The sequence below is a fragment of the Mizuhopecten yessoensis genome, unplaced genomic scaffold (assembly GCF_002113885.1).
Source record: "Mizuhopecten yessoensis strain PY_sf001 unplaced genomic scaffold, ASM211388v2 scaffold10275, whole genome shotgun sequence".
NCBI classification, from domain to species: Eukaryota; Metazoa; Mollusca; class Bivalvia; order Pectinida; family Pectinidae; genus Mizuhopecten; species Mizuhopecten yessoensis.
The window spans coordinates 2,033,715-2,052,756 of NW_018408465.1; the positions used below are offsets into that span (position 1 = coordinate 2,033,715).

General features: G+C 38.7%; 3 protein-coding genes across 10 annotated transcripts in view; 1 reads left to right on the forward strand and 2 right to left on the reverse strand.

Moving 5' to 3' along the window:
• Positions 1-626, reverse strand: part of LOC110459922 (uncharacterized protein K02A2.6-like) — a 2,793-nt gene extending 2,167 nt beyond the window's left edge. The window contains exon 1 of the mRNA XM_021512430.1: positions 3-626. Within this exon, the coding sequence (XP_021368105.1) occupies positions 3-626 (624 nt within the window). The remainder of the gene's footprint in view (positions 1-2) is intronic.
• Positions 627-874: 248 nt separating this feature from the next.
• Positions 875-2,893, reverse strand: LOC110459923 (uncharacterized protein K02A2.6-like). Its single transcript, XM_021512432.1, has one exon. The coding sequence runs from the start codon at positions 2,891-2,893 to the stop codon at positions 875-877; it is 2,019 nt and encodes a 672-aa protein (XP_021368107.1).
• A 520-nt stretch (positions 2,894-3,413) lies between these two features.
• Positions 3,414-19,042, forward strand: part of LOC110459957 (serine-rich adhesin for platelets-like) — a 58,429-nt gene continuing 42,800 nt past the window's right edge. For 2 of the 8 annotated variants that reach the window (XM_021512522.1, XM_021512528.1), the window contains exons 1-3: positions 3,421-3,578; positions 15,797-16,430; positions 18,481-18,625. In XM_021512522.1, coding sequence (XP_021368197.1) covers positions 16,193-16,430; positions 18,481-18,625 — 383 coding nt within the window. In that variant the 5' untranslated portion in view covers positions 3,421-3,578; positions 15,797-16,192. The other 6 variants (XM_021512523.1, XR_002463951.1, XM_021512524.1 and 3 more) reach the window with 6 other exon arrangements.

Here is a 19,042-nt window from a genome sequence, read left to right on the forward strand (position 1 = left end):
ACTCGCCATGGTCCTTTCGGAATGTCTGTAGGCAAGATGGGTTCCTTGGCGTTGGCATTTTGGTAATCGAGACATGTGCTACACTTTGATATCATGTCAGATATCTGATTGCCCATACCAGGCCAATACAAGAGTTCTCGCGCCCGTTTCTTGCTTTTCTCTATACCCATGTGACCCGTATGAATTTTCTGCAGCATCTCAGCCTGCAGAGTTCTCGGAATCACAATCCTGTCCCCTTTGAAAAGGATTCCATGTACATGTGTGAGCTCTGTTTTGTTGGTCCAGAAATCATGAGTTCTGCTTGGGGTCTCGGACCTGTGGTCTGGCCATCCTTCCTCAACAATCCTGACTACTTCTTGGAGGGTTTCATCTTTCAGAGTTTCTTGTCTGATTTCCTCCAACTTCCCATCCGAGACTGGGATATTTCGCAACACCGACATAACATGTCTCTCAACTTCCTCACTGAGGTTGTCGTCAGTCACACTTTTCTGAATGTATGCTCTCGATAGAGTGTCGGCAAGAACCGATTCTTTCCCGGGTCTGTATTTTAACTCGATGTCATACTTCTGTAGTCTCAAAAGCATACGTTGTAAACGGAGGGGTGTCTGGTTTAGTGGCTTGTGCATTATCGATTCCAAAGGTTTGTGGTCCGACTCGACCTTGATGCACTGACCATACGTGTATTGGTTGAAACGTTCCACTGCAAAAACCACTGCTAATAACTCCTTTTCTATCTGCGCGTAACGCGTTTCAGCGTCCGTCAACGCTCTTGAAGCATAAGCTACCGGTTGATCGTCCTGAAGCAACACCACTCCCAAACCCGATTTGGATGCATCACAACTGACCGTTATAGGCCTCTTGACATCAAAGTACTTCAGTACCGGTTTCCTGGTGATGATCTTTTTTTTATCTCTTTGAACGCCTCTTCCTGTGGCTTGGCCCACTCAAACTCGACATCACTCTTGAGTAATCTTCTGATTGGCTCAGTGACGGTGGACATGTTCGGAATGAACTTTGATAGGTAATTCACAAAACCTAACAGTCTTTCTACACCCTTCTTGTCTATTGGTTGAGGCATGTCCTTCACGGCTTCGATTTTTGATGGATCAGGGTGTACTCCCTGTTGCGTTAGCCGGTGTCCTATGTAGCTGACCTCAGTCTGACGAAATTTACATTTTTCCTTGTTCAACGTGAGACCAATCTCCTGACACCTATCTAGGGCTCTCTGAAGGTTCCTGTCATGTTCCTCGAGGCTCGCACCCCAGACTAGTATGTCGTCGATGTCTGTCTCAACCCCTTGAATGCCATCAAAATGCTGACTCATCCGCTTTTGGAATACTTCCTGGGCGGATTTAATCCCAAATGGCATTCTTGTATAACAGTATCGACCAAATGGCGTGTTGAACGTGGTCAACTTCTGACTTTCCATGTCTAGCGCTACCTGCCAGTATCCACGATTGGCATCCAATTTGGAGAAGTACTTGGCATTGGACATCCTTGACACAATGTCCTCGATGGTAGGTAACTGATAGTGTTCCCTCTTGATGGCTACGTTCAAATTACGTGGATCCAAACACACTCTTAACTTGCCCGAGGGCTTCTCTACCACTACTAATGAGCTAACCCAATCGGTGGGCTGGTCAACCTTTTCAATAATGCCGTCTCTCTCCATTTCACTTAGTGCGTCCTTCAGTCTGTCTCTCAACGCTGCTGGCACGTTTCTAGGAGCGTTCACCACCGGTGTTACGGATTCATCAATTTGAATTTTGTAACTTTCTTTTAGGCAGCCAAGTCCCTCAAACAGTTTGGGGTACATGTCTACAGGATCTTTCCTTTCTGTGTTGGTGGTAAGTACGACCTTGATGACTTCTAGATCTTGCGATGACCTAATCCGAGCAACGGAGTATGTGTTGAGTCGGTGACATAGAAATCTAACTGACTGTCCTTGTACGGTATAACACATCTTGTCCCCTGTGTAGCTTGTCAGTGTTACCTTGGACTTCTCCACTTTGACAGTAGGTCGTAATTTCTGCACAGTTTTGAGAGGAATCAGATTGGCTTGTGAGCCAGTGTCAACTTTGAATTTCACGCTTACTTGACACAACTTCAGGTTAACGAACACTTCATCTCTCCCAAACTCTGTGTCGTGTTTAGGTGATGATTCGACTGATCCAATGAATAGAGTGTCAGTTTCATCCTGCGCACTGTTTTCAACATTGTGCACTCTACCAGGGTTTTTGGTCCTGCAGCACTTTGTGAAATGGTTGAGTTTCTGGCACTTTAGACACTTTTTCCCGAATGCTGGACAGTTCCCTTTCATGTGTTGCCCCCCACACTGACCACATAGATTAGAGTGTCTCGGAGTTTCCACACGTTTGTATTGTTTTGATGACTGCGGGGTCGGTTTGTGCGATGTTTTCTTGTAGTCTCTACTTTTCTTTACACTCGCTACAACCTCCTCCCCGTGGAGGTTTTTCATCATGTGATGACTTTCCTCGCTCGCTCTGCATGTAGTTATTGCTCTAATGAGGGTTAACTCCCCGTCCCGGAGTAGCCTTTCCTTCAGTTTCTCGCTGTTCACACCACATACTATTCTATCGCGAATCAGCTCATCCGTAAGTAGACCAAATCGACAGTTTTTACTGATGGTTCTAAGTTCAGTGACATACTGGTCAATCGTTTCTCCTTTTCCTTGAACTTTTGTGTTAAATTTGTGTCTCCATACGATGGTGTTTTCGTGCGGTTGGCAGTACTCTTTAAACTTTGTAAACAACGGTTCTATTTTGTCTCGCGTGTCACCGTCGAATGTCATCGTGTTGAACACTTCTCGGCCATCCTGACCGATCAGGTATAAAAATGCACTGCATTTGTCTTTTTCCTCCCTGCCAGACATCGCTATATTTATATATAATTGCATTGTTTGTTCCCACTTACGCCATCTCTCGGCTTAGTTTCCGTCCGCCGTTGTGAGATCCAACTCCGGCGATGCTTTGATGTGCTCCATTGTTCGCGCCACGAGGTCGATTCTCGATACCACGTGTGTGTGAAACAACTTTCGTTTCACCGATCAAATGCACAATTTGAGAAATATTCTCACACAAGAGCTGTTTCTCCTACAAGAGGAGAGAGTTACTACTACTACTACGACTACTACTACATCCTGGCCAACAAGAGTGATTCATACACGTTGTAATTACTTGTTGCCAGGCTGATTGTTGTAAAATTATTTTTTAATAATATTCCAAGCCAAAGAAAACGGCGGGAAATAGTATCAGACGCAAAACGAAAGTAGATCAACGCTAGTTTTATTATATTTCTCATTAATGATTATGGAGTTTCATGACGTTATGTAAGGGTGTAATGATAAATGTGTGTTTCAAAAATAAAAAGAAAGGGGGTCAGAATAAATAACAGATTCTGTGTATGGCAAAGTGTTATTAACAAAAATACGAAACTTCGGCGGTTAAGAATCTATTTCCTGTGTTGACAACTTTGGTGACAGGTGGCAAGTAGGCCGACGGTGGGTTGTTGTTGATCACTCAATAAGCCTACCTCAGGAACGTGTCCTTATTGTGAAGGTAAGATTGCAGACACTTGTACAATGTCTTCCCGAATATAAGCACTCTAAAATATGCTGACATATAGCCGGTCTAAGTCCCTCAACTTTTATACAACAGTCACAGGGAAGTTTGTTATCCCCTCGTGAGTCGTGAACCAGTGAAAGACGCCCACTCGATCGAAGTCGATGCTCGTGTAAACATGTTTCGTTGCAATTCACATATTGTGTCACAGTGAAAGTGTCAATCTTTTTTAATTAAAAACTGTTGTATATATTTTGTTGTTACGATGCAGTAACAAGACTGAAAGGGAGATAATCCAAATACAATCGAGATTGCAAGGACCCCCATCACTGAAAGGATCCATGAATTTATGTTTTGGAAGTGGGCTGGGATAAGGGAGTTCTTTTTTGTTTTTAATTTCAGAATACACCACCACAGTTTACATAAAGTGAATGTCATTTTAGATCGTGCTCTCAATTCACAGTTAACACTTGCTACTAACCAGCTAACTGTTCCTACACTACATTAGTACATATGTACAAGCTTAAGCTATAGCTGTCTTTAAAACATGAGATTGTGGGGTTGACCAGCTCACACTTACATGGATAGTTCTGGGTTTTTTTTTATATCCATTTCCTATTGAAGCCAGCTTAAAATTCAACAACCTTTGATCAGAAGTTTACTTGCTTACAGTGTATTTAAATGGACCCAAACATTTCATAGTTCTATTACCAAGGGATTTGCTAAAATAAATCATGCATTCCAAAATTACTGGTTTAAACTCAAGAATAACTCGAAAGATGTCACTTTAAAGCGCTGTTTTCCCCCTAGGTGGTATACTGTATTTGACCTAATAAGGGCACCTGCTGTAATAACGGCGCCCCCACATCTTTTAAGATGGAAAAAAAGACACACAAATAAATGAAATAAGAAACATAACACACTTAATTACCTCAGCCAAGAACACTTTGAAAAAATAACATTTCAACACAACTAGTATAGGATCTACAAAACAATGTAAGCAGACTGTCAATGTCAAGGACTGTCACAGTGATGGTAATCATCGTCATCCTGCATATCACTGTCGGAGTGTTGCACTTTCACTATCATGTTCAATTGAATCAACAGTGTTATGCACATCTTTTCTGATGTTTTCATGCACTGCCTCGGCAAGACCCATGTCTGTTTTATTAAATCCTTCAAATGTTGGTGTGTCATCCCCATTTTCTGACTCAGCGAGAAAAAAGTCATCTTCTGATCCACCAAAGGAATTACTTATTCCACATTTTTTAAAGATTTTCTTTGAATCTCTGGATTTATACATTTCCAGGATTCTTTGATCCATTGCTAGATAAGTTTTTTAGATATTTAGACAGTGGGCGTTGATTTCCGTGATTAGTAATATAAGACTGACTTCATCTTCAAAACACCATTATCATAAATAATTACCAGAAAATAAAGCCTTGAATGGCTTGTTCCATGACACATCACTGTCGACTTTTAATATAAATAACATTAGTGTCGCATGTTTTCCTAGTCTTGTCCTTGACCTCTTCCGTAAGGTGTCTTCTGAATTTGTCCCACACAAGATTTTTTTTTCTGTGCTGCTTCTACCCCACAATTGTTTTAAACATATTGAAATGATGTGTTTGTCTGCCCTGTTTTTTTCCCACTACTGCACTTAGTATAAACAACAATTCCACTCCGAATGTCGTCCTTTGGTAAAGTTTAACTCCAGATAACACGAACGGTAACATTTTTATTCCGCATGTGATCATCTACAGCCGGCACACTTTTTTGGGTCATACGTGTTGTCCGTCTCAAAGAAGTGTTATGTCTTTTTTAGAAACTGCGAAACCATCCACTTGAGCTTTCTATGACTGACAGTCGTTTTGTTTATGAAGTCTTATATAGCCTCTACATGTAGAGCTTTGCCAGTGACCCTCACAGCTCTTTCATGATAGTCAAATAGCCATATCAATAGATTATTATTTATGTCCGCCAGTCTAGACTAACAAAACCCCCGCTTAATCCCCAGTTGTATACGAGGCCCTAGCCCCCCTGCCCCAGCCTACCGACTCTATAACCACCAACTTAACCCTGGTCAGACCAGTTCGGACACTTAAAATAGGTAAAACCATGGGATCCAGGCAGGCACTATGCTAAAAAATGGTTATCGTGGAATTCCCCTTCTCTTGGCCATTAGGCAGCATTGCAACATAATGACAACAGAAAAAGATGTCTCGCACCACGACAAAACTGCATGTTCCTGCTACATATGATATACTGTAATGTTCTGAAAACTGCTGACAAAATGCTTGTTTTTCTACCAGAGGTAAACATATCACCACATATTTAACATAGAAAAGTAAAATTTAATTATCCAGATGGCGTTTATTTTACCATGGACTTCTATATCTGTGGTGATTTTACCATGTTTTGAAGTACGATTCTTCTGTTGACTGATTCAACTCCCAAGACAATTGTGTTAGGGCAGGGGCTAGAGCACCTGGACATGGCACACATACAGTGTATGCTTTATCTCAATTTGGATTCATCAAGATTATAATACGTAATTTTTGAAAAGTAGAAATATTTGTTTGTTCCACTGGATTGTAGTTATGATTATAATTATAGCAGAACTGGACTGGGTCGATCATCAGCAACCAGATAGTTCAATTGGTAGAGCCTCAGTCTAGAGTTTGGATGGTCAGAGGTTCGAATCCCAGTCTAGCTACGCATTTCTTTTTCTCCTATTACAAAATTGGCAAGCTTGCCAACTGTTGTTTCCGGTGTACCAGGGAAATACTTGGCAGGAGAATATCCGAGCCAGTCTTGTGAATAATTGTGTCTTCTGGGGCGAAGACTTAAAATAAATGAGGGAGGAATATAGCAGAACTGGAATGGATGATCGTCGTTGATCAGGAATCTCAATTGGTAGAGCGTCTATTTAGAGTTCTGAGGGTCCCAGGTTAGAATCCCGGTCTAGCCCTGCATTTCTCTTTATCCTGTTACATAACTATACCTGTTGTAGACCCACTTGTACTGCAATATTACTTTGGTGTCAATCAAAATATCACAGCACTTACTGACAAATGCAAGTAAGATGACACTTTAACAATTTCATTCAAATATCACTTTGGAGGAGCATGAAGTCAGGTAATGAAATCAAATTACTCTCTCTCCCACTTGAATTAGTTATCGTCATTCATTTAAAATGGCTGACATGTGTTTTTGAGTGAAATGGGCTAATGAGTTATTTTTGTCATCCCCTAATGCATGTTAAAGTACATTATACATGTGAGAAAATTAAAATAATTGCCAGGATATATTTTTATGATGACAGTTGACGTCAATTTCATACTTGCCAACTTTTTGATATTTCCATGGGGGAGCTAGATTCTGCATGCTCAAAATTAAAACATAATAAAATGTGTGTATGTATCCCCTAGAGACAAAAAAATGCTCAAAATGACATATTTTTAGTTGTTCTTTTAGATGAAATCATTAGATCTGTGAATATAGGAACAGTCAAGCAAACTCACAGGTTGGAAATACTCAATTTAAGGGTCCAAAATTGGGACTCTCTCTCCTATACAGGGAGGGTTGGCAAGTATGCAATTTGTCAATTTTATCACTGCATGGGTATCAAGTATTACCGGCACTCATACCTGGATTTTGTTATAGAATGTAATGCAATATATACTGGTTTATGCTATTCAACTGTGTACTGCATTACATTCCATAGCGAAATCTATGTTTGAGTGTATGTGCCTTTTAGAGTATGGAGGGTCCTGCATGGGGTCAACCTGGCTGTGCATTTTCCACCTCCTGTTACAAAATTGCATGGTGCCTGCAAAGTGCCCAACAAATGTTTCAAGTAATGTGCATACGCTTGACAAGGGGATACCTGAAATCGAGTCGTCTTCGGGATTGAAGGCTTAGAAATTAAAAGGAGGGAGGAATAGAGTGGAACTAAACAGGGTCATTCCTCGGTGATCATCGAGAGTTCGGAGAGTCCATGCCAGGTTTCAAATCCCTGCATTCTAGCCATGCTTTTTCTGCTCCTAGTACATTTGTAATAATGTAAGGGACAGGTATATAGTGTTGTAACAAGACACTGACATATATGCTTCGATCCCAACTAGAACTTTGAACCTGGTCATTAAATCAGTTCTGTAATACAAATTTACCTGTTTAAGTGCTATGCATATCATTCGTAACCATGCTCGTCGGATTATGTAACAGTCTAGGTACCTTCCAAAGAATAATGGCAATATATGAGTTGTTTGGTTGTGTTATCTTGCAAACTGAGCTCACAGGGAATCTCTGTTAGAACTATAAAAGCAAACAAAGAAACTATTGTGATCGGGATGTAATAAGGTCAACAGTATTTAACCAACTGTTACTCCATTGTTCCATATGTGACAGAAACTTCTTGAGGATTTCTAATGTTTGTGACAGTAAGCTTAGTTTGTGCTGCTTGGTGGTGGGTGTAAATGGTTTAAACTATAAATTACCTGTTATTTAGGTACAAGTGTACCCCAAGGCTCTCAGCTTTAGCCCTTCACATTGTATACCTATCAAGTAAGTGTACTTATCTCTAGGTATATATGTATATACAATCACCTTAATAACATTATGTAGCTCCCATCAAAACATCAGAGCTATAACTTCTACAGTACCTGTTGGAGTGACCACTCAACCAAACACCTGTAGATACAATGTATATAGGTGAGTACCTGAGTGCGACGGTACATGCAAGTAATAACGTACCGGGGTAGACGGCTGTCGGTGTACATGTTTTAGCATCAACCTTGTAGGTACCATATATAGCCCGAGTAAATTACAGTCATAAATGTCATTCTGTACAGTCAGAACAGCTGAAACATTTAGACAGGTAAGCATCAGGTCCTTTCCATTTTAATCATCTGTAATATGAAAAGGAATATTATTTCAACAATAAATAATTAAATGAATTTTGGTTGAAAGTATTAAAACAGTATATCCAGTACAAGCACATATAGTTCAAGTAGGTCTTGTCTAAATATAAACAGACATTAAAAAGTCGGTCCAGTACAATCTTGTTATCTGACAATTGATCTTTATTATATAAAGTGTAGTATCCAGAACTATCCTTGCATGCACTTACTTTAATAAATGTATCATTTGTATGGCTAGTTTTCTATGTTATTTGCACTTCGTCAACGTTGTTGTCATCTGCACAAGTGGCCTCCGTGCAATAACTCTTGAAGGATCGAATGCTTTGAATTTCATAAATCTTTTACACAAACATAAAATATGAATAAACCAACGATATTTTATTTTGGCCCAAAGCAGAAAATTGACATGGCCGTTGGGGGAGGGGGTGGTGTTAGGCGGGCGACTTATCTACAGTCGTTGAATTCTCATTTTCAAGATCGCTTTTAAAACGTATGAAGCAAAGTTACATAAAAAATTAAAATGATAATATTGACAACCAAAAGTAAACAATGGGATATTTATTGCATAGAAGGTATAGGTATATATACCTGTACATATAGGATTTTACCATCTATATTACTTCTTTGACCCATACCTGTACATATATATATATATATATATATATATATATATATACATGTCCCCAATGATGATTTCATGTGTTCACAAACATCACCTTTTACAAGTTCACTAATCAATCATGAATCTTCTTGGGTCAAAAACAAGGTCACTGTTACTCTAGATAGAATTTAGGCATCATCTCTGACAGACCTCAATACTTGTGTAATTTTCAAATTGTATTAAACAATAATTTGTCTTCTTAGATAACTGTTGAGTACACATTAGTATATCTTGCTCACTTTACTTTGGGAATAGCTAGGTCTATCACGAACACTGGGGGGCATTCATTTTGCCTTTGATACCTAGCCTTTTTTTGCTTCGATCACAATGCTGGATTTTTCAATTATATATATTTGGGAAAAGTTTTGACAATGTTGTAATGTCGTAATGCTCCTTACATTAGTAATAGTACTTCCTATTCTCTTACGATAAAATTCTCAAAACAGCTTCAGTTTCAGATAGGTAACAGATACATACCAAGGTAGCTATAGAGCCTGATCAACAGATTTGTATTAATATCAGAAAAGTATCAACAGATACTGTCATCATAAAAATCTCTGTGCTAGTGATTAATACATTTAGTAGACGGTATATACATTATATAAGTATAAAAAATTGGCCCTGAAAACTGTACATGTATATCTTCAATAATGTTACATTATACAAAAAGAATTAATAAGTTATTCCAGCTTCACACTAAATTAAAATCGGTGTCAACAGAATTAGCATTTTACAAGGAAAGTGTACATAAAAGGTTATTATGTTTGTGTACTTTCCTCTAATGGAAAATAGACAATTGTGGGAGGGCTATAAGTCGGCCGTATATAAAACCAACAAGCTTTGTGGGGCAACCTTTTCGTATAGATCAGCAGGGTGACCTTTTTTCTATAGATCAGCTGAGCGGTAATAGGGTAAGTTTTTGTCACTGTAAACCTTATACGAGTGTGAACAGTGTCAGTTTAACACTTTATAGTGCTGACGTGGCTCGTACAGAAAATCTGGCTTCAACCTAGAACTAAGTGTAGGATATATACAAAGGTGTTTTGTCAATTTATAATACAAATATTGAGTTTGCAGTATTTCAAATTTAAGGATGTGGTATTTGAGGACAGCATTTTCATAACAATAGAAGTTTCTTCTGTGGTTTATCGAGATCATGAGAACATTTATGACGTAAGTTGCTTTTGAATTGATTCTCCAATCCACAAGTGAGATACTCTAGCTGTTACATTGTGACATACCTATTTTTACATCAGGGTCAGAGGGGATTTCCGGGTATGGGGGTGGGGTGGTTTAGAGGGACAGTTGACGTCTGCTTACTAATTTGAAAACCGTTTAAATTTATAATCGTAATGCTCTTAAGCAAAACAGGAAATACATGTAAATAATTGTAACTAGCTATCAGGATGTTTCATGAATTGTATTTGAATGTTTGAAGCTGACGACACACATAATCCAATATACCATTACAATATACACATGTATAGGTATATTTTAGTGGTTCCAAATGTAACAGGAATGAAAAAATATGATGGGCAGACCAGGATTCAAACTCAAAATCTAATGCTTGTCCAAGTAAACACTTCACGATTAATTTGAATAGGAGAGAAAATAAGAAGAGCAAGATAATATAGGAGCGCGTTCCAGTTTATAAAGAACACTGATTTTCAATAGTGACTACGGGTAACAGCGATTTGTTATAACCTCTCGTGTTATATCTATTGTATCATTGTAGATATTGATTCTGTCAGAGAAAATATTCATTACAATTTCCATTGGTGAACATAAAACTGCTTGGGGGTTGTTATTAATCCTGGTTACTCCTAGCTATGTGTGTACATGTATTACAGATATAGCGGAGCTGGACTTTGTTGATCACCAGTGACCAGGTAGCTCTATTGGTAAGATTGTGGCAGCAGTTTGGAGGTCCCTAGTTGGAGTCTAAGTCTAGGAGTGTGTTTTTCCTTTCCTGTTACATTCGGGGCCCAACTTAGTCTATTACCTTCAAAAGATGGTACATATTGTCTGAGGGGTCTCGTGTGTCTTTGGGGTCAGAGATTTTGTTGACGGAGGGAGGAGTGTATAGAGAGTTGAGTGTCGGTCTAGAGTTCGGAAGTCCTTTTTTCGAATCCCAGTCTGGCCATGCATTTTTCTTTCCTGTCACAGTGGTGCCTGTGACCAACCCTCATTTCAAGTACTTGGGGGTATGCTTGGCAAGGGGATAACCAAACCCAGTGAAGAATTGTAATGGCTACATAATGTTGAGACTGGCTATCAGATTTTTACAGCTTTTTCTTCCTCAATTGAGTAAGTCTACATGCCTTTGACCATAGATCAGCATATTTCCAACTTACTCAAGTTCCTAGACAAGAAAATAATTGTATAGACAGAAATGCAGTCTACATACAATGCTGTGTGGGTGTAGGTAACTTGTATACAGTATAATGTTACTTTATAGCACCTGTATGTCTGTGCACGTTTATTTGTATTGTACCCACTAGAGACAGTTCCTGGTTACATACCCGGGTTCCTGGGGTAGGATTAGTTCTGCAGTGTGTGTGCACGTATTTGTTTTATGGCCTATCTGTTGATTTATACATGTACATGTAACGTTTTAAGCTGATCACAAAACTTGGCTGGAAGGTTTTGATATTACATGTTACTGTATAACTACATAAGAATATCCTCACTAACATTGTTAAAGACACTATTCAAATATTGTAAAAAAAAATGTACACAATCATAAAACAAATGTATTTACGGTGTGTTTTGACATTAATGTCTGTTAACTAAGGTTTACACAACTCATTAATTTCCTAAAAAAATATATCTTACAGACCACCTGAATGATATTTACATACAAAAAAAAGGAAACAGGTTTCCCATCTGATTGATGATAATTGTTTGCATGCAGACTCGCTGTAACCTGCGATGGTGGTAGGTGTAGGATCTGATTGGTGGGCTGTTACGCTAATCAACGATACACAGATCTAGATAAGCTTACACCAGCTGTTGTCCACTGTTCTACCGGAGCCTGTTCAGGTAAAATGTACAGGTCATATTATAGTCACAGATCCAACAGTTGTTTACATGTTCAGCTCAGAAGCATCGTGACCTGAACGTGTTGTATATTTTTATGTGTTTGGAGGAGTGCTGTGTGTAAGTATATATCAAAAGGTTTCCTGTGATATTTTTACTGGGAAATATACAGATTCTGTAAGTATCAATTCTGATTTAGTGGTTTTAGATATATGGACTGTGTTTGTTTAGAAATTCTGACCAAAAAGTTCTAGAGTGTGAGTGTTGAACATATGGTTATTCCAATGCAGACGTTATTGATTTTGATAAATGATTATATATTGATTCTAATACTTCGAGAACTTGTGGCTAAGTTCTAATACTGTTAATGGGATGCTTTATTTGAGAAAACAACTCCAGACAACTTTGAAATGGGATAAGTTAAAGACAATATGGAAATGGGGTACAACTCCAGACAACTTGGAAATGGGATACAATTAAAGACAATATGGAAATAGGATACAACTTCAGACAACTTGTAAATAGGACACAACTTCAGACAACTGTGAGGTGGGACACACCTTAAGAAAACTTGGAGGTGGGACACACCTTAAGACAACTTGGAGGTGGGACACACCTTAAGACAACTGGGAGGTGGGACACACCTTAAGACAACTGGGAGGTGGACACACCTTAAGACAACTGGGAGGTGGGACACACCTTAAGACATCTGGGAGGTGGGACACACCTTAAGAAACTGGGAGGTGGGACACACCTTAAGACAACTGGGAGGTGGGACACACCTTAAGACAACTGGGAGGTAGGACACACCTTAAGACAACTGGGAAACGGGACACACCTTAAGACAACTGGGAAACGGGACACAACTTCAGACACATACATGTAAATAGGACACATCTTCAGATAACTTGTAAAAAGGATACAATTCCAGATAATGTGGAAATGTCAAACATCTCTATACAATTTTTTAATAGGATATGTACATCTCCTGAAAGTTCGTTAACGAAAGCCTTTTGGCTCATTAAATGCAACCCTAACAATGACTAAACATCAGACTTAACATATTTTAACAGTCATATTACAGTATGTTCAGTTTGTTGGGTTTTAAGTTGATATTGATTATATTACTATAACTATAATTAGGTTATTGATACATGTAGCAGTAAGGTGTAACATCTGTCATCTGGTTCAATTATAGGATTCAAAAGTGTTCCTTTACTAATACAGCTTTCTGCATACCATAATGGGTTACTTCTCAGAAATATGTTCAGTAAAGATCCAATGGTTTGTTTAGATTATTTTTGTGACAAAATCCTTACAACGTAGGTAGGTGTTATGACGATGATCTATGACGATGATCGTGACTGGTTTGGATGTTTTGTGATGCTGATGAGAACAGCTGGTATGCCTTGGGTCAATACAGACAAATGAACGATGTGGACAGATTTATAGTGTAACTGTTGACAACTACATCTGGGAAGGAAGGCGCTAACTGTCCGGGCTACACCAGGTGGTGTACAAACAGGAATACACCTAAGGATTCAAATCAACTTAATTTGTAGATTGTTTGATATTTTAAAATACTCTAGATTTATTTTCACTCTGTTGGGACATTTCCATTTCCAAAGCACCAGTGTGTTGTTAGTTCTACTGGAATGAAACTTATGAGTAATGCAGGTAAAATATTTTCAGCAGTTTTCTCTTCAACAAGAGCTATTACATTCAAACTAATGAGTGGGGTGTCCTGTTGGGTGTCTTCGGCAGTATGTTTCAGTGAGGTAGCACTATAAAGTCGATATCAGTTCCACGCTATCACAAGGAGACAAACAGGAACATATCGCAGCCTCCCAAACCAGTAACCACACGCATACACTACACGCATGCATCTTGCACACAGGGGAGGCCGTCCTTAAATGACCATAGCTGTTGATAGGACGTTAAACAATACTAACCCAAACCAAACCTGAATCTGGTCCAAGCATCTCATTCCTTCATCGTACTTTACTGACTTGCTTAATATATTATATAGTCTCTTATGAATATTTTGGGGAAAACTTTCTAAGGTTCTGCAATTATTATAAATGTCAAGTTAACTAAACGCTAATTATATATAAGAGTGTGCATTAGCCAATGAACATGTGGATGATTTCACCACGTAACCATATCATCTGGTTATAATCCTGTCAGCTACTTTTTATGAATTTTTAGGAAAAGACTTTTGTAAATATGGAACCACTGGTTGCTTGCTATGTGCACGTTTGGTGTAGTTTTGTGTGCATGCCTTTTAATTTGGTCTCAGATTTCCCTGTGACTCATCATGATCATTGTGCATTTCTGTAAAGGGCAGATCCACAACGATAAATAATATCTATTTGATCATCCATGTATTAACCCTTTCACCACTCTAGACCATAATGGACTCATCCAGATCAATGCATGGTAGAGTCTACTTAAGTTACATAGGGATGAAAGGGTTAAAGTGCACCATTTGGTATTCAAGCTCTGTATCCTCAGTTTGCAGTGAATATTTCCATATTTTATTCAGTAATTTATATGATTGATAATTTTTTTACTTTTCTGCCTCATACAAATTTTAAAGCTGACATATTGTTTGACCAAGCTTATATATTATATATTTTTGCATTTTGTCAAAGGAGTGTATAAGTATTTTGATCTGTAATTACGAGAATTTCAAGAAATTAGATCCCTAGGTAAATGATGCATTCATTAGAACAGATATGCTAATTGAAGTTCTGCCTCGCCTATGATGTAACGACACTTTTTGTTTTCATTGGTTAATCATCATGAATGATGCAACGCTCTTCCAAAACCTCCCCCCATCCCCATAGAGGTTAGATTATAGAAATGGTGAGTGTCGAGTGTTGATTTCATGTGTTGACGAGCGATGTGGGTTGATTGATGCTTTTGCATGACTGAAATATACATCCTGTAAACAGCATGATAGCAGTACTGTTTGTTGTTTATCATCTGCCGAATTGAGAAATCAAATGGCGACAGTACGATAATTAAGCTTGTTGGGTATCAGACCTGAAATTTGAGTTAGCTATGGGCTTCGCTCAAGTTTCTCAAGCAAAATAAAAAACTTTATCAGATTGAAGGATCACATTCAGGTAGCAATCAGGAAGCATCTTTTTGGGTACTTTTTTCGTGTCTTGTATATGTATGGTGCAACATAAATCAACAAATTATGAGGCATATTAACTGGGTCACCTTGTATAATATATGTGTAAGGGAACTGAGGTAGACAGGAAAATACATCGTCATTATATAATATATACCTGTATGTGTTATAAGGGATACAATCAACATACAATCAATGTTGGTATAATATGATGGAAGATATAATTACCGAGATTCGAAAATGTTGAAAAATGATATCGACTCGTGCTGAAGCAGCCTTTATTAATTTTATAAAGGATTTCCTTTGGGTTTCAGCTGATTCTTGTGATCAGATCTGTGATATTACTGTCAACAGAACATATGTCAGACATATGATACTGTGTACTGGGATCACTCCGTATTTTGTAAAGTAGATTAGGTGAAGTAGCTTAAATATATTTTATCTGTTTCAGGTCTGACACCATGTTTAGCAATGAGGACAGGAAGGGATTTTACCAGCAGATGTCAACATGGTGAATTGATCCCCGAAAAGCTTTTTAGAATGATATAATAACTGTGTTCAGGAGAGAAAAAAACGGGATAAAAAGAATGTTGCTCTACAAAATATGTGTTTTCTAGCACTACAAAGATAAGTGTGTCTGTATATTGTACTTGTGATTCATATGGAGAACTAGAGTACCAGGTATGTGTTAAAATAAGGTTTGTGTACATGTAATTTATCAGCCACTTTGTGTTTTATGAGGGTATAAAACATCCTCAGGACAGATATGCTGTAACGCCATGTCGAGATCGTGTTTGTGATTAAGAACCACTGTGATAGAGATTGTTGAATTATTTGACCAACCAACATGTATGAGCCAGATCAGCACGCTTCCACAGAGGACATGGAGGCCTTGGCCGTACAAAAGGCCCAGGAGCTGTTCCAAGTCTGTGACAAGGAACAGAAAGGCTTCATCAACAAAAAGGACATGCAGAGGCTACAAAAAGAGCTTGCTCTCGACCCAGATCAGCTGGAGGCTGTGTTTGACTCGCTGGACGATGATGGCAATGGCTTCCTCACACTGGAGGAGTTCATAGAGGGATTTGGTAAGTGTTTTGTTACATTGCTGTAGTCAATTGAATGGTTTGTATCACCACAGTAATCTGTGGAGGGAGTTTGGAGATGTTTTTTTACTATACAGGAATTTATTGACTGGTATTTGGTAACTGTGTCATGTCTCTCTTCGGGGTTTGATGTTGATTGTTTCGGGAAGCTACCTAGAGCTTCAGTAATATTTGTCGCGTTGATTGTTTCAGTGACCTACCTGAGGTTGAAGTTATACTTCTGATGTTGATTGTTTCGGGAAGCTAACTGAGGTTGAAGTCATACTTGTGATGTTGATTGTTTCAGTGACCTACCTGAGGTTGAAGTCATACTTGTGATGTTGATTGTTTCAGTGATCTACCTGGAGTTGATGTCATACATGTGATATGTTAGTTGTTTCAGGGAGCTACCTGAGGTTGGAGCCATACTTGTATTGTTGTTACATATGTGATGTAAGTTGTTTCAGTGAGCCACCTGAGGTTGGAGCCATACTTGTATTGTTGTTACATGTGATGTTAGTTGTTCAGTGAGCTACCCGAGGTTGAAGTCATACTTGTATTGTTGTTACATATGATGTTAGTTGTTTCAGTGAGCTACCTGAGGTTGGAGCCATACTTGTATTGCTGTTACATGTGATGTTAGTTGTTCAGTGAGCTGCCCGAGGTTGAAGTCATACTTGTATTGTTGTTACATTTGATGTTAGTTGTTTCAGGGAGCTACCTGAGTTTGGAGCCATACTTGTATTGTTGTTACATGTTATGTTAGTTGTTTCAGTGAGCTACCTGAGGTTGGAGTCATACTTGTATTGTTGTTACAGGTGATGTTAGTTGTTTCAGGGCGCTACCTGAGGTTTGAGCCATACTTGTATTGTTTTTACATGTGATGTTAGTTGTTTTAGGGAGCTACCTGAGGTTGGAGTCATACTTGTATTGTTGTTACAGGTGATGTTAGTTGTTTCAGGGCGCTACCTGAGGTTAGAGCCATACTTGTATTGTTGTTACATGTGATGCTAGTTGTTTCAGGGCGCTACCTGAGGTTGGAGCCATACTTGGATTGTTGTTACATGTGATGTTAGTTGTTTCAGCGAGCTACCTGAGGTTGGAGCCATACTTGTATTTTTGTTACATGTGATGTTAGTTGTTTCAGTGAGCTACCTGGCGTTGGAGCCATACTTGTATTGTTGTTACATGTTATGTTAGTTGTTTCAGTGAGCTACCTGAGGTTGAAGTCATACTTGTATTGTTGTTACATATGATGTTAGTTGTTTCAGTGAGCTACCTGAGGTTGGAGCCATACTTGGATTGTTGTTACATGTGATGTTAGTTGTTTCAGTGAGCTACCTGGCGTTGGAGCCATACTTGTATTGTTGTTACATGTTATGTTAGTTGTTTCAGGGCGCTACCTGAGGTTAGAGCCATACTTGTATTGTTGTTACATGTGATGTTAGTTGGTTCAGGGAGCTACCTGAAGTTGGAGCCATACTTGTATTGTTGTTGCATGTGATGTTAGTTGTTTCAGTGAGCTACCTGGCGTTGGAGCCATACTTGTATTGTTGTTACATGGGATGTTAGTTGTTTCGGGGAGCTACCTGAGGTTGGAGCCATACTTGTCTTGTTGTTACATGTGATGTTAGTTGTTTCAGGGAGTTACCTGAGGTTGGAGCCATACTTGTCTTGTTGTTACATGTGATGTTAGTTGTTTCAGCGAGCTACCTGAGGTTGGAGCCATACTTGTATTTTTGTTACATGTGATGTTAGTTGTTTCAGTGAGCTCCCTGAGGTTGAAGTCATACTTGTATTGTTGTTACATATGATGTTAGTTGTTTCAGTGAGCTACCTGAGGTTGGAGTCATACTTGTATTGTTGTTATATGTGATGTTAGTTGTTTCAGGGAGCTACCTGAGTTTGGAGCCATACTTGTATTGTTGTTACATGTGTTTCAGTGAGCTACCTGAGGTTGGAGCCATACTTGGATTGTTGTTACATGTGATGTTAGTTGTTTTAGGGAGCTACCTGAAGTTGGAGTTATACATGTGATGTTGACATTTTTCAGGGAGCTACTTGGGGTTTAAGTCGACTGATGTGAAGGAGACGCAACAGGAAGATGAGAACGTGTACGAGGGCGTAGATGAGGGGACAGATGAGATCCTCTTTAAGGAAATGCTCAACAATGTGGGAGCCTCCAGGTTGTACGATGAGTAAGTAGACAGGTTCAACAGGGTAACACCTGTAACAAGCTTGGTAATTTTTTGACTCATTCAGACTATAGTTTCTGATTGTCCCCAATCGAAGGGCTAGAACCAGTCTACATATAAATGTTGATAAAAAAAATTGTGATATCATATGTTGTGCTCAAAGAAATTAACTTTATTATTGGGAGATTAGGTTTAAAATATAAACAGTTCTTAAAAATATGACATTGAAATGATTAATATCTGATGGTTTATGCTTGCTAGAGTTATGTCCCTTTCAATGTCAAAACATTATTTTTCAATGGACAGCGGCCGGAGCACTATCTGATTGTCCCATTTAAGGACGTGCATACTTACTTTAATGGCTAGAACCAGCCTACATATAAATATTGAGAAAACAATTGTTGTGATTTGTTGTGCTCA